This window comes from Triticum aestivum, chromosome 2B, assembly GCF_018294505.1.
Source record: "Triticum aestivum cultivar Chinese Spring chromosome 2B, IWGSC CS RefSeq v2.1, whole genome shotgun sequence".
Classification (NCBI taxonomy): Eukaryota; Viridiplantae; Streptophyta; class Magnoliopsida; order Poales; family Poaceae; genus Triticum; species Triticum aestivum.
Genome location: NC_057798.1, coordinates 114,555,516 through 114,568,357, shown reverse-complemented (window position 1 = coordinate 114,568,357; position 12,842 = coordinate 114,555,516). Strand labels below are relative to the sequence as shown.

The 12,842-nt window shown below is 48.2% G+C and overlaps 1 protein-coding gene across 6 annotated transcripts; it reads right to left on the bottom strand.

Annotated features, from left to right (window-relative positions):
* Positions 1 to 8,078: 8,078 nt before the first annotated feature.
* LOC123043800 (uncharacterized) lies at positions 8,079 to 12,615 on the bottom strand. 6 transcript variants are annotated; one of them, XR_006419586.1, is made up of 6 exons: positions 12,130 to 12,615; positions 11,077 to 11,933; positions 10,360 to 10,488; positions 8,678 to 8,749; positions 8,515 to 8,558; positions 8,079 to 8,433 (listed from the first exon to the last, which is right to left on the bottom strand). XR_006419586.1 is itself a non-coding variant. In XM_044466381.1 (2 exons), exons 1-2 carry the CDS (start codon positions 12,489 to 12,491, stop codon positions 11,279 to 11,281), a joined length of 1,017 nt encoding a protein of 338 aa, XP_044322316.1. In that variant the 5' UTR covers positions 12,492 to 12,615; the 3' UTR covers positions 10,807 to 11,278. The 6 variants fall into 6 exon arrangements, 1 of the variants encoding a protein (XP_044322316.1); XR_006419587.1 differs by having other exon boundaries at positions 8,678 to 8,736; XR_006419584.1 differs by having other exon boundaries at positions 8,678 to 10,488.
* Between the last annotated feature and the right edge of the window lie 227 nt (positions 12,616 to 12,842).

Sequence of the window (12,842 nt, the reverse complement as noted above, 5' to 3'; positions counted from 1 at the left end):
GCACACCACACGTCGCCGTGGGGAGAGGAACACACACAGGGAGGTGAATGGACTGAATACTGTTTCTCCCGTCCGATTGTTCATAAAAGGTGATCTCGTTTTCAAACTTCTTTCCCGCTACAGCGACGCCATGGGTCTCATACACGCGAGGAACGCGTGCCCTAGCCCCGTGGTACGGGCGCTCGTTCACACGACACGCGCTCGTGGTCTTGGTTGATCGCGCACGCTGCGGACAGACGACGTTGGCAGTCGGTGAGTGTTGTGTAGGTTAGCAAAGATCCTCCGTCAGATTCCCCGTAGCGGTAGCACCAATCATCCAAGGGAGGGAGGTGGTCACGGTGGTTTTGCTCCCCTGGTCTGGCTTCGCCCACTTTTAGAGAGCATCTACAGCCGGGGCCTTAAAAACCCACCTTATATGTTCGGATGGACCGTCTGGTCACTGATCGTTCACGATTTTCTGATCAGACGGTACCCTTTATCGGACCTCAAACGTTCGGACTGACCGGCACCCATCATATCCAGCTTAAATATGGGGCAGATATTGGAGCGTCCGGGCACACCTGCCACATATGCAGTGGCAACTTCAGAAATTTGCAACCGGGTATTCATGTGTATTCATTTTGCCAAAACCATTGCTGTTTTTTGAAAATTGTCACTCTTTTGCCAAAATCAACATTGTTTTATAAAAATTATGGATATTCACATGAAGACCCAAGAATACCCCTAGCGCCGCCCCTGCACATAGGGCTGACAAAGATGTCCCACGCGGACTCGCTCGGAAACCCGGCGGTCCGACGGACACCTTCTCCGTCGCCACGGTGTGAATGCCGCGTGGCGCCGCTCCGGCACGCCGCCCGAGAGCAAATCCACCTATTTAACATGACCAGAGTCTCGCAACACAAGTCCATCTACCTCCCCCCTCTCCCCGCCGCTAGTCCGAGCCCATCCACAATTCTCTCTCCCTCTCAGGCGCTCTGCCCACGCTCTGGCGGTCCACCATGGTCCGGACGAACATCACCTACTATGCAAATGCTCACACCGAAGCGCCGCACTGACATCCAGCAAGAGATTTGGGCGAGACAAGCAGCGCGCGCAGCCCGCATCGTTGTCGGGCTGCCTCCGGACTCGTCGGAGCCGGAAAAGGAGGAGGAGCAGGCAGGGGAAGAGGAGGAGGAGTTGGCTCTGATGGAGACGGAGGAGGCGGAACAGCCGGAGCAGCAGCTGCCGGCCTTCAACATGGAACAGGCGGACGCGGAGTTCGCCGTCGCCCAGTCCGACGAGATGGCGGAGCAGCAGGCCATCCAGGATGAGGCCTATGTGGAGGCCAACCGGGCGTTCCTCCGGCAGAAGCAGGCGGTGTCCGACATGCTTCTCGCCGAACTCGACGCGGAGATAAAGGCGGAGGAGGCCGAAGCGGAGCAGCCGGAGGCGCGGGAGGAGTCAGAGCTGCAGTTGCCACCAATGCTGCCGGAGCCGAGCACGGAGATCATTGACAGCTCCGACGATGAGTAGCTAGGTGATCGACATAGTACATAGACTTATTTCGTTTGCATGTCTTTGTATGAATTTAAGAATCTAGTATGAGATGTCCGTATGCAACAAATAAAATTTGAGGCATGCTCGATCACTTTCTGTGGACGCGCCCGAGCGTGTCTGCGGGCGTTTAAGGGGCCATTTTGACATTTCCGGTTGTAGATGCTCCTAATGCACACGTGACGGTCGTCCCTGTGACATGACATCCCACGCTTGACAAAGACCGGGTTGTGGCAAATCCTCCGAAAAGTCACCGGCCACCATGCGTCCATTGTTGGTAATTTTAAATCTGCGGTACATAACAATCTTTTAGTGTGTTTATTCACACATTTTAATCTAACATGCGACTCATGCGGCGCGAATAGGCCGGCGACCTATTTCAACCTTCCTTGGCTTGTTCCCTCACAGCTCGGCGGTGGGCCGGTGGCACGGCCTCCCTTTTTCGATGCGCAGCCACGATGCGAAGCGTGAAGCGGACGCCATGGCTGACTGCTCCTCTGGTGTTAAAGCCCCTAGATGTTGTTGTGGTGTGCACAACAACCAAGGATGAGAACCCGCAAAAAAGAAAAAAAAGGTCACGATGAGAGGATGGTGTGGCAGAAACTGGAACGGCGTTACAACGTCTTCTCTTCTGAGACTAGCCACAGTGGGAGTAACTTTAGCGATAACATCAAGTCCAACTTAGCAAATTTGCTTATGTGACAGTGAGTTAATGAGGAGAGAGATAGTTATAGTAACTTAACTAGTTACTAGTATAACATCACATGTCCCAATGAAATATGAGTCTATAACCTAATAAATGAAGCTTTCCATGTTACCACACTTATATTAGGCTGGTCACAATGGGCAAGAACATAAGCTAGTAACTTACACACTTTCCTAGACTATGTTACTACCTCCATAGTTGGTAGGAACATCTATGTAGTGTCATGCAAAGATGTATTTATTAGGTTATAGACTCATTGTTTCTTGGAGTGTGTGATGTTCCGGTAACTTAGCTAGTTACCACAAGCACCTCTCTCTTCATTAAATATGTGCCACATAAGCAAAGTTGTATTGGAGTGTGTGATGTTACTCCTAAGTTCCTCCCCATTGTGACCAGCCTTACTACCCACTATAAAGGTAGTAACATAGTCTAGGGACATGTGTATGTTACTAGTGTATGTTACTACCCATTGTGGCTAGTCTGATGAATTTTTGCTTCGGCGCGAACACATATGCTTGTTCTGTACGAACATGCCGATAAAAAATTGGAAGGAGACATTGACAGTTGTCATTGATATTGTATTTTATCTGGGTGAAAATCAATGATTTAGTCTTATGACTAGATCAGACAGAGCTGATATTCGCACAAATTCTTGTTGAAAGTGTTGGCTTGAAGTTCAATTTCAAAGGCGACAATTCTAAGTTTGACTTACTGTCAGAGCGTGCGAGCGTGATTTCTTCATGAAGTTGTTGCATTGGATTCTTCCGCACGTAGTTAGGTCACGCATCACTTTCTTTTTCTGACATCAAGGTCGCATATCACTTGACTGATGGATTATGGTCCATGGTCACAGAGGTTGTGGTGGGATATCGGAGACGTTATCGTGTGACAGGTTCAATTTTCTTCTTCCTTGTTAGAAGGGATAGAGAGGGTTTGATGAAATAGTTGTTGTATTGCTTGAGCCTTGTGGGCATATATATATATATATATATATATATATATATATATATATATATATATATATATATATATATATATATATATATATATATATATATATATATGAGTACATGATTTATTTGGAGTACAAGACAAGTCAGGACAATTCTAGTTTATTTTATGTTTCCTAATGAATTAATATACCCAACATCCCCCGCAGTCACTACCGCTAGCGACGCAGACGGTGAGACTGGAGAAGAATCCGAAGGCAAACCAGCGAACACCCCCACAGTCGTAACGATCGATGCATCGCGTTGGTCGTGGCTGGAGTGGAAACCAATTACAAGGTTGCTCAAGCAAGGCGGTAGCCCTTTGTGCCGTTTGTCGATGTAGACGATAGTGTAAGGTGGTGTAGCCGTGGTCGAGGTAGCCGTGGGAAGAACGTCGTGGTCGATGTCGAGTCGGGGTAGCCAGTGTCGAGGAAGTCGCCGAGGAGCCGCGGGCGCAAGGAGGCGCCGATTTAGTCATGGGTGCAGTGATGTCGAAGTAGTGGTGCGCCAGGAAAAAGATATTGTTGACGACGCGTCGCGCCGGGTTTGCCAAGCCTGGGGACACATCATGGACGAAAGCACGCATCGGTGTTGTCAGCATCGGGCATGCGTAGACAGACGAAGACGAAGTTGACGAAGCGCCGCACTAGGCTTGCTAGGCCCGGGGACACGTCGTGGACGAAGCCACGGATCAGTGTTGCCAGCACCGGGCATGCGTGGACTGAGACCTGCACGAGTTGTACGCCATGTTGGAGAAGTCGGAGAGGTCAGCAGAGAAAGACTTGACGACGGTTGTGACGCCAATCGGCATGGGGCCGATGTCACCAACGATGGTCGAGGAAGATGACGGCGATGCTGGCGACGGATTGGTGCTAGATAAAGACGAAGGAGGTGGACGGCCGGCGGCTACGGGGGTAGCGGTGGCAGACGAAGAAGAGTGGTGGCGGCCGAAGAAGAGCGGCGGCGGCTAGATTAGGAGCACGGCAGCGATGCTCAAAGTAGGCGAGGAACCCGACAGCATGACGAAGACCGACGCAGACGGTGGCATTCTCGCGCCAAGGGAGGCGATGCTGCACATACCACGTAGTAGTCAACGCGTAGGGACGCGGAGTGAACCGCATGCCGTGGCGCTACGACCCGAAGGGGCGACGCAGCGAAGGAGCCCGGGTCGGTGCAGCCGCGAGGACCGCAGCGGGGCCGTGGTGGGGAGCTCGTATCGCGGAACTATCGCCCGAAGGGGCGACGTGGCGACGACGCGCTAGTCGGTGCAACCACGGGGAGAACAACGGGGCGGCGACGCTGCGGCCCGACGAGGCGACACAACGGCAGCCCGATGCTCGATCGGTGGAGGGGCGCGTTGTACTCATGGACGATCTTTACGGGACCTGCGGAGGCGCGCGCAATCGACGGACCAGGTCGGTCGCGGGGCATAAATGAGGCGGATCGCGGAGGGGAGTGGGTGATCAAGCCGATCGCGCGCGAGGTCGGGGACGCTGCTCGGTGGAGGCAAGGTGGCGGCGGAGTCCGAGATGAAGCCGGCGATGACGGACTACATAAGATGTTGTGTGGACGAGCGCGTCAGCACCAGCACCCGGGCTGCCAAAGTAGCGCCGGCGCCCGGGTAGCGAGGCCTGAGCGACCAACGTAGCAGCGGCGCCCGAGATGAGGCATCCGACGAGCCTGAAGCAGCTGGCACGACGCAAGAGGGGATGAGGCCGGCGAGGTAGACCGCTGGGCCGCGGTGCAGACGCGGTGGAGGCGGGTGGCATGGATCAATGGGCGGGCCAGCATGCGTACGACGACTATGATGAACCGCCGCATGGCGCGAGGTCGCCGGGTCGGGCCGATGCAGGTGTCCCGCCCGAAGAGGGCGGTGACGGACTGCATAGATCGACGAGCGGGCCGGCGAGTGGACGACGGCCGTGAGGGACCGCCTGTCGCGCGAGGCCGCCGTATCGGTGAAGAAGCCTATCGATCGTGTCGGTGTTGGAGTAGAGGCGCACTGGGGACGATGGCGGCGGTGGGCGACACAAATCGATCAAGCATAGATCAAAAAACTAAAAAAACGACAATCAAGATGACTAGCGGGAGAGAGAGAAATCCGGAGCAAGGGCTTGGGAAAAAGACTCTCTAGGGCAGCCGGTCAACACGACCGGCGGGCGAACCCTAGGCATATATATATGTACATGATTTAATTGAAGTACAAGACAAGTCAAAATAAATCCTGGTACATCTTATGTTTTCTAATGAATCAATATACTAAACATTCCTTTTAAAGCTGGTTTAATTTGTACACGAGTGCATCAAATCAGTTCAAAGGCTGGAGGCCATCCTCCTTTTCAGATAAGAAAAACACTCGTCGTCTTCTGCCCTGATCGAAGGTTGGGTGGTTAACATGTGAGACCAACTTGACAATTGGTTACTATCATCCCATTTGACTTGACAATTGGAAAAACAACGCTGGCAAGATGTAAAGGCTCCATTTCAAATTTCCGATTGGACGAACAGTCTCCTTTGGTGGTGGTCTCGCCGGCATGTACGCCTACAATACGACAAAAGGACACGCCGTGGATAAGACCTGCTCCCGCCTCTCTTTCTCGGGCGTGGACCAAATCGGGGGAGGATGTGATGTTGTTGTCGTCCATTCAAGATTTGCCAGGAATTCAAGGTCAAAAATCCACAGACTTGGTGCTGATGTTGCATGTGTTCTGGAATACTATTACTTGAGTACACAGTTTCAACCTTTGATATGAACCGAGATAAGTAGATAACTCACTTTGCCCTCAACAAAAACAGAAGGAAAAAATATGATACTTTTACTACCTAGCAAAAAGCACTACCAGTACTACAAAGCGAGAGTGGACGCCACTAAATGGACATGCACAAGAAAAAAAAAGAGGAGAGAACAACGAGTTGTTTATGAAATACTCCACTCGTTCTAATTTACTCTTCGTATTAGTTTTGTTTTAAGTCAAACATATCAAGTCTATAAAAAACATTAACATCTACAATACCAAATGAATACGATTAGATTCATAATATATTTTCACATCATACATATTTGTTATTGTAAATGTTTATATTATTTTTTACCTAAATTTATAAGTTTAATTTACGATAAAACAAATGTGCGGAATAAATTAAAACAGAGGAAGTATAATGGACATAAGAAGAAACAAAGCTGCAACTTGATAGGCCAAAGATGGACCATATTATCAGCATCCCAAGCGACCCCCTACTTAAAACCAAGCAAACCCATGACCAATGGTGAAAACCGGTTTTATGCACCCATGCTGAAGATGGTGATGGATTCTCTTGGAGTGAAGAAAGTCATTTTCAGGCTCGAAACAACCTGTTAGTTGGTGATATACTACACGATCTTTGTATTTATGTGCCATAGGATCCATAATACTTCTATCGCAACCTTCCCCGGCTTCTCCCTTCGCCCTTACCACCAACGCCGTCGGGTAAAACCCAGTAGTGCCAGGGCCTCCTTTTTTCCCGGTGCAGCGGCACTGCAGAGAGCGAAGCGGAGGCTATTGTTGACCATGACGGCCGACTGCGCATCTAGTGGTGGAAGTTGCTAGGCGTTGATGTAGTGCACAACCACCAGTGAGAAGAGAGGATGGTGCAATAAGTACTCGAAGCAACGTCATGCAGTATTCTCTTCTGATGAATCCTCCTTTGGCGCGAATACATTACAATCGGCTGCGGATCCTCCAACTAAAATCAGCCGCCTGGTTAAGTTACCTAACCTAAGTTACAAAATCTCCATTGGTTAGGATTATCCCACCTGACAACTGGAAAAACAAGGCGGGGAGATGTAAATAGTACTGTAAACTAATATAAGAGCGTTTAAATCACTATTTTAGTATTCTAAACGCTCTTATATTAGTTTACGGAGGGAGTACTAGTACTACTGTAAATGAGCAAATAGCCCGAGCGGCCGAGCCCCATTTCAAATATCCGGTAGTAGTACAAACGGTCTCTCTTGATGGAGGTTAATTGCACCGGCACAAACGTCCACAGTACGACAGAAGGACAGGCCGCAGATGAGACCTCCCTCCTTGAAGATTGCCTGCCTGCCTGCCTTTCCTGGACCGGCCGATTCGGATGAGGACGCCATGCTGTTGCTGTGGTCCAGAGGAAGCACCGTCCCAGATTTGACACGATGGGTTTTCACACGGCGAAAATGGCCAGAGAGCAGACGAACACCACCATAATATCATGGACAGGCACACGAAGAGAGAGGGCAGTGGGTTCAGTTATGAAATATCATGGACACAAGAGGGCAGCATTTCTAGCCCCACGAGGCAGAAATTAAGCGAGCTGCAACTTGATAGGCCGAAGATGGATCATGGACCAGTCAGGTCACCTGTCGGCATCTCAAGAAACCCCCAGCTAGAAAATCAGGCAGAACCCATGACCAGTCATAGAAAAGGCATATGCTGATACGCTGTGGCGGTGGATTCTCTCGGTATCAAGAGAGTCGTTTTCAGCCTCGCAACCACCCGGTGGCTGGTGAGACACCACAAGATCTCTGTATTTATAATCAGACATAGGATTCAGATTTCAGAATGAATGATGGACTCCACTCCAGTGGCACCAAACAGTGTGCTCTTTATAGCAAATAAATAAACAGCTCTTATTCCAGCAACTTGGGATTTTTGGCGCTACAATCTTCGCTAACGACATGGATAAAACCGAGCCCAAATGCACATTTAGTGTCCGACGCTTGATACAAAACACTGACATCATAGACCAGCATGGCATGTATGAAAAATCGCACAGAAGTTCTGCACGAGGAAACATGGATACCAGGATGTAGATAACATCATGACATATAGAATAAGATCATGCTGGTTAATAGCTATAGATGTGCAACACTAGTGGTAACAGAGCAATGACTGGGCTGCACTCCACATCACCATCAATAAAACATAATAAGTGCTAATAAAGATGGGTGATCACCGGCACCAACCACTAGGACAAAATGTAATGCAACCGCATGCAACGAATTGGTCTTGCAGCAAGCAGGCACACAATCCTAATTTTGACAAGGCAGGAAGCAAGCTGAAAATCAGATATGCTCACCTTCAGTCACCACAAAAAGAGATATTACTGTCCGAGGATATGACCAATGCCAAGGTGGATAATGGATAACGAATATCGATGCTCATAGGCATCTAACTATTCACCAAGATACTACAGCATAACAAAGTGTATTTCAAAACTCATTGATCAGATAGCCAAATCGTTAAATACAGAGTTATCATTGTCACAAACCTTGCGTGATAATTGCTGCTAGACCATTGTAGGAAGCTGTTGGGCTAAAAAAATGCATAACATATCAGTTTGAACTCAGCTACTCGAAAAGAAACATTACTAAGATTACAGTACAGCCAATAATTGCTGGTTACTAAAGCTAAAGACTTCGGCAACCACTCACCAAAATGTAATGGCACTCCGGCACAATGGTACCTCCCCGTGATGAATTTTGTGCACATTCTACAAATCAGAGCTGAAAAAAAATTGATCCCAGTCCAAAGTCAAAACTCATTATGTACAGGGCAACATGGCTTGCTTTTTTGCTTCATATACATACTTCCTATGTATCAAAATATAAGATGTTTTTTGACACTTACAAAATTGCAACTAATGGTGAATGTAGGATCATTGGGCATCACTAAACATCATCATAGAAAATCATAAATACTGACAGATGGGTTGTCTTAGATACCACGTAAAATAAAAGTGTATTTCAACCGCATATGTATGAATGGTCTTGTGGCAAGCAGGGAAACAAAGATGACTGGCAGACAAGTGATACTCCCTCTGTTCCAGAATATAAGGTGCAACAGTTTTCATAAAATATCAAAATGTACAATACAAAATAAGTAAAATATGAAAATACTATTCCTGATGGATCTAATGATACAAATTTGGTACTGTGGATATTGATACTTTTTTCTAAAAACTTGGTCCAACATGCACATGATTGACTTTTGAAAAAACTAATACACCTTATATTTTGGAACGGAGAGAGTATATCCTAATTTTGACAAGCAAGGAAGGAAGAAAGGTGAACAGATATGTCCACTCTTAGCCACTACACTTCAGCTTAACTTGGTGGATTCTTTTGGAACCAAGAGACCCATTTTCAGGTTCGCAATAACTTGGTGGCTGGTGGCGGGATACTAAAAGATCTCTGCATTTATAATCAGAGAGATGATTCATAATCAATGATGGACTCCCCTAGCCCCCTGGGACTAAATGTTTGCTGCGGAGTACATAAAACAGTTTTGGCCTCACTCAGGCTTTTTGGCACTATATGTCATTGCTAACAGAACAGAAAAAACATTGTAACCAGTCACCAAACACTGTCATTATACTTATAGACTGGCATGCCATTTATGAAATCACACAGGAAATTCTACATGAGAAAACATGGAAAGCAGGATGTGGATAACATCATAACATACAGAATAAGATCATGCTGATTAAAAAAATAATGTGCAATAAAAATAAGAATTGAAGAATAATTGGGCTTCGCTCCACATCATCATAAACAAATCAGAAGTACTGATGAAGATGAGTGGTCACCAGCACTAACAACTAAGACAAAATGTAATGCAACTGCATAGATACGAGTGTTCTTATGGCAAGCAGGTGCACAGATATAAATGACAGAAAGGTGATACAATCCTAATTTTGACAAGGCAGGAAGCAAAGCTGAAAATCAGATATGTTCACTTTTAGTCCCCACGTAAAAGAGATAGTACCACTGCCAAGGTAGATAATGAATGAATAATAAATATAGATGCATAGGCATCAAACTATTTACCAGATACTCCTACTATAGCATAACAAAGTGTGTTTCAGAACTCATCGGCAGGCCTTTCACTAAATACAGAGTTACCCTTGCCACAGATCTTACGTGGTAATTGCCGCTTGACCGTTGTAGGAAGCTGTTGGGCTACAAAATGTATAGCATATCTGTTTGACCTCAACCACCGATTTTTTCTCCAGACATTACTAAGATTATACAGTACAGCCGATTTGGTGGTAACAAAAGCTAAAGGCTTCAACAACCAGTCATAAAAATGTAATGGGACTCCAGCAAAATGGTACCTTCCCGTCATCAACTTTGTGCACATTCTTCAACTCAGAGCTGAGTAAACATTGATCCCATTCCAAAGTCAAAACTCATTTGTGTACAGGGCATGGTTTGATTTTTTCTTCACACATCCAAAATTGCAACTGATGGTCACACAAGGATCATTATGCATCACTCGCATCATCATAAAACAAAGATGGGTTGTCTTAGGTACCAATAAAAATGTATTGCAGATGCATATGTATGAATGTTCTTGTGGCAAGCAGGCAAACAAAGATAATTAGCAGACAGGTGACACTATCCTAATTTTGACAAGCAATGCAGGAAGCCAGCTGAACAAATATGTTCACTCGCAGTGACCACAGAAAGAGATAGTACCAATTCATGAAAATGTCAGTTCGGAGGTGGATAATGAAGAACAAATATAAGATGTACAGATCAAACTATTTACCAAGATACCATAGAATAACAAAGTGTATTTCAGAACACATTGATCAGATAAGCCTGTCATTAAGTACAGAAACAGGATAACAGGGTTATCCTTGTTACAATTTACTAAACCTTGTGTGGTGATACAATTACTGCTTGACCATTGTAGGAAGCTGTTGGGCTAAAAAATGTATAACATATCAGTTTGACCTCAACTATGGAAAAATCCTCCAGACATTACTAAGATTACAGTACACTGATATTGGTGGTAACTAAAGCTAAAGACTTCAACAACAACTCACCAAAATGTAATGGGACTTCAGCACAATGGTACCTTCCCACCATGAACTTTGTTCACATGCTTCAACTCAGAGCCGGCCGAACACTGGTTTCAGTCCAAAGCCAAAACTCATTACCGTGCAGAGCATGGCATGCTTTTTTGCTTCACACATCCAAAATTGCAAAACAGAAACCAACTTGTCTATCTTCCTGCGCCATTAAGATCTAAATTTTTGGCCTCCGAAATTCAAACCATATCTCGTAATGGTTAAACAACAAGCTGTCATGAGTGCGCTTCCCAACATATTCCAGACCCAAATCCGTAAGCATACGTGTGCACACATCACCACCCTTTCTTGAGCAAAACTTAATGTTATGTGACACAAAAATCCTGCCTGTCTGTGGCCTCAGCTTTCCTGCAAGCCTCTCAAGGCCAGTCCAAACAAGATCATCATGAATGTGGAGGAACGCGGCGCTAGCATAAATAAGGTCATACATAACAGTATCCCCAAACTTGCTGAAATCCATATCCCCCCCTCTCACAATCATCGGTCGCTTGTACAACAGCCCCTGCGACGGCAGTTCGTACCGAAGCGCAGCCATGAGGGACAGCTCATCCTGCTCCAGGCAATGGAATCTCCCAGCATCGAGGAACCGGATGAAATGCAGACCGACACGGAGCGTCCCGCACCCAATTTCAAGGACCTGATCTCTGGGCGCGAGGGCGGAGGCGTTGGCCAGGAACTCAAACACATCCCGGCCACCGGCCCATGGCTCGCCATAGTTACTGTGGTGCTCCTCGACGAGGAGCTCCCCGGGGCAAGGCAGCGCAGTGTGGTTGGTCGCCTCTTCTTCCGGATAATGAGAGATCCCATGGTGCCTGCAGTGTAGCGAGGGACAACATTGAGATGCCAATTTCACTTTCTGAATCCCTAGGACTAGTAATGTACTAGGGGATTACTGGTAACTCGATCGCAGCAGAACCTGGTAAATCTAATCCTACTTTACGGTAAGGGGAAGCATGGAAATCTAAGATGGCGTGGTTTGGATAATTGCGGGTACAGTATTATTATTACCTGTTGAGGTCGAAGAGCTGGCGCTCGCGGGTGCGGGGGTTGATGCCCTTGCGGAGCTCGTGCCAGGCGTCGGCGGAGGCGAGGAGGGCGAGGGAGTTGGAGGCGAGCTGCGCCTTGAGCCAGGCGACGTCGTCGGGGGAGGTGGCGATGGGGGCCGGGGCGGCGGTGGTGGTGGTGGTGGTGACGCTGGTGGTGGTGTGGGTGGTGACGGGGTCGGAGCAGGCGCAGAGGTGGGCCCCGGAGGAGGCGGAGGGGGACGGGAGGAGGAGGAAGACGAGGAGCGCGGCGCAGGAGAGCAGGAGGAGCAGCGCCGGCACGGTGAGCAGACGCGCCGTGGAGCCGCCGCCCGACGGGAGCGCCATCGATCGCCGCGGGGTGGATCGGGGATGGTGGGGAGGGACGGTGGCGCGTGCTACTGCCGGTGGGGTGCGGGGGTCGGTCGGTCGGTCTGCTTGGGTTCTCGTCTCCTCTGTGCCGGGTCCGACGCGACGGTTGTCGCCCCGCTACCTGGCCTGGTTCGACCGCGTCGGACGACGCACATGGGCCCATGTGCAGGCTGCAGCTGACATTTATTCCTTCGCTACACTTATGGACAGCTAGCAAACCCGGGAAAAAAAAGCGAGCAAACCGGCAAGCACTGCTACGCAGCCGGCGGATCTTTTAAAAGATCAGTCGTCCTAAGAGCCGTCGGATCTGACGGATCGATCAGCCAG

Coding starts and splice junctions, on each gene's coding strand:
- LOC123043800 (XM_044466381.1), bottom strand. CDS start 12,491: ATGGCGCTCCCGTCGGGCGGCGGCTCCACGGCGCGTCTGCTCACCGTG. Junction 11,934..12,129: donor CAGCTCTTCGACCTCAACAG/GTAATAATAATA, acceptor GCTACACTGCAG/GCACCATGGGATCTCTCATT.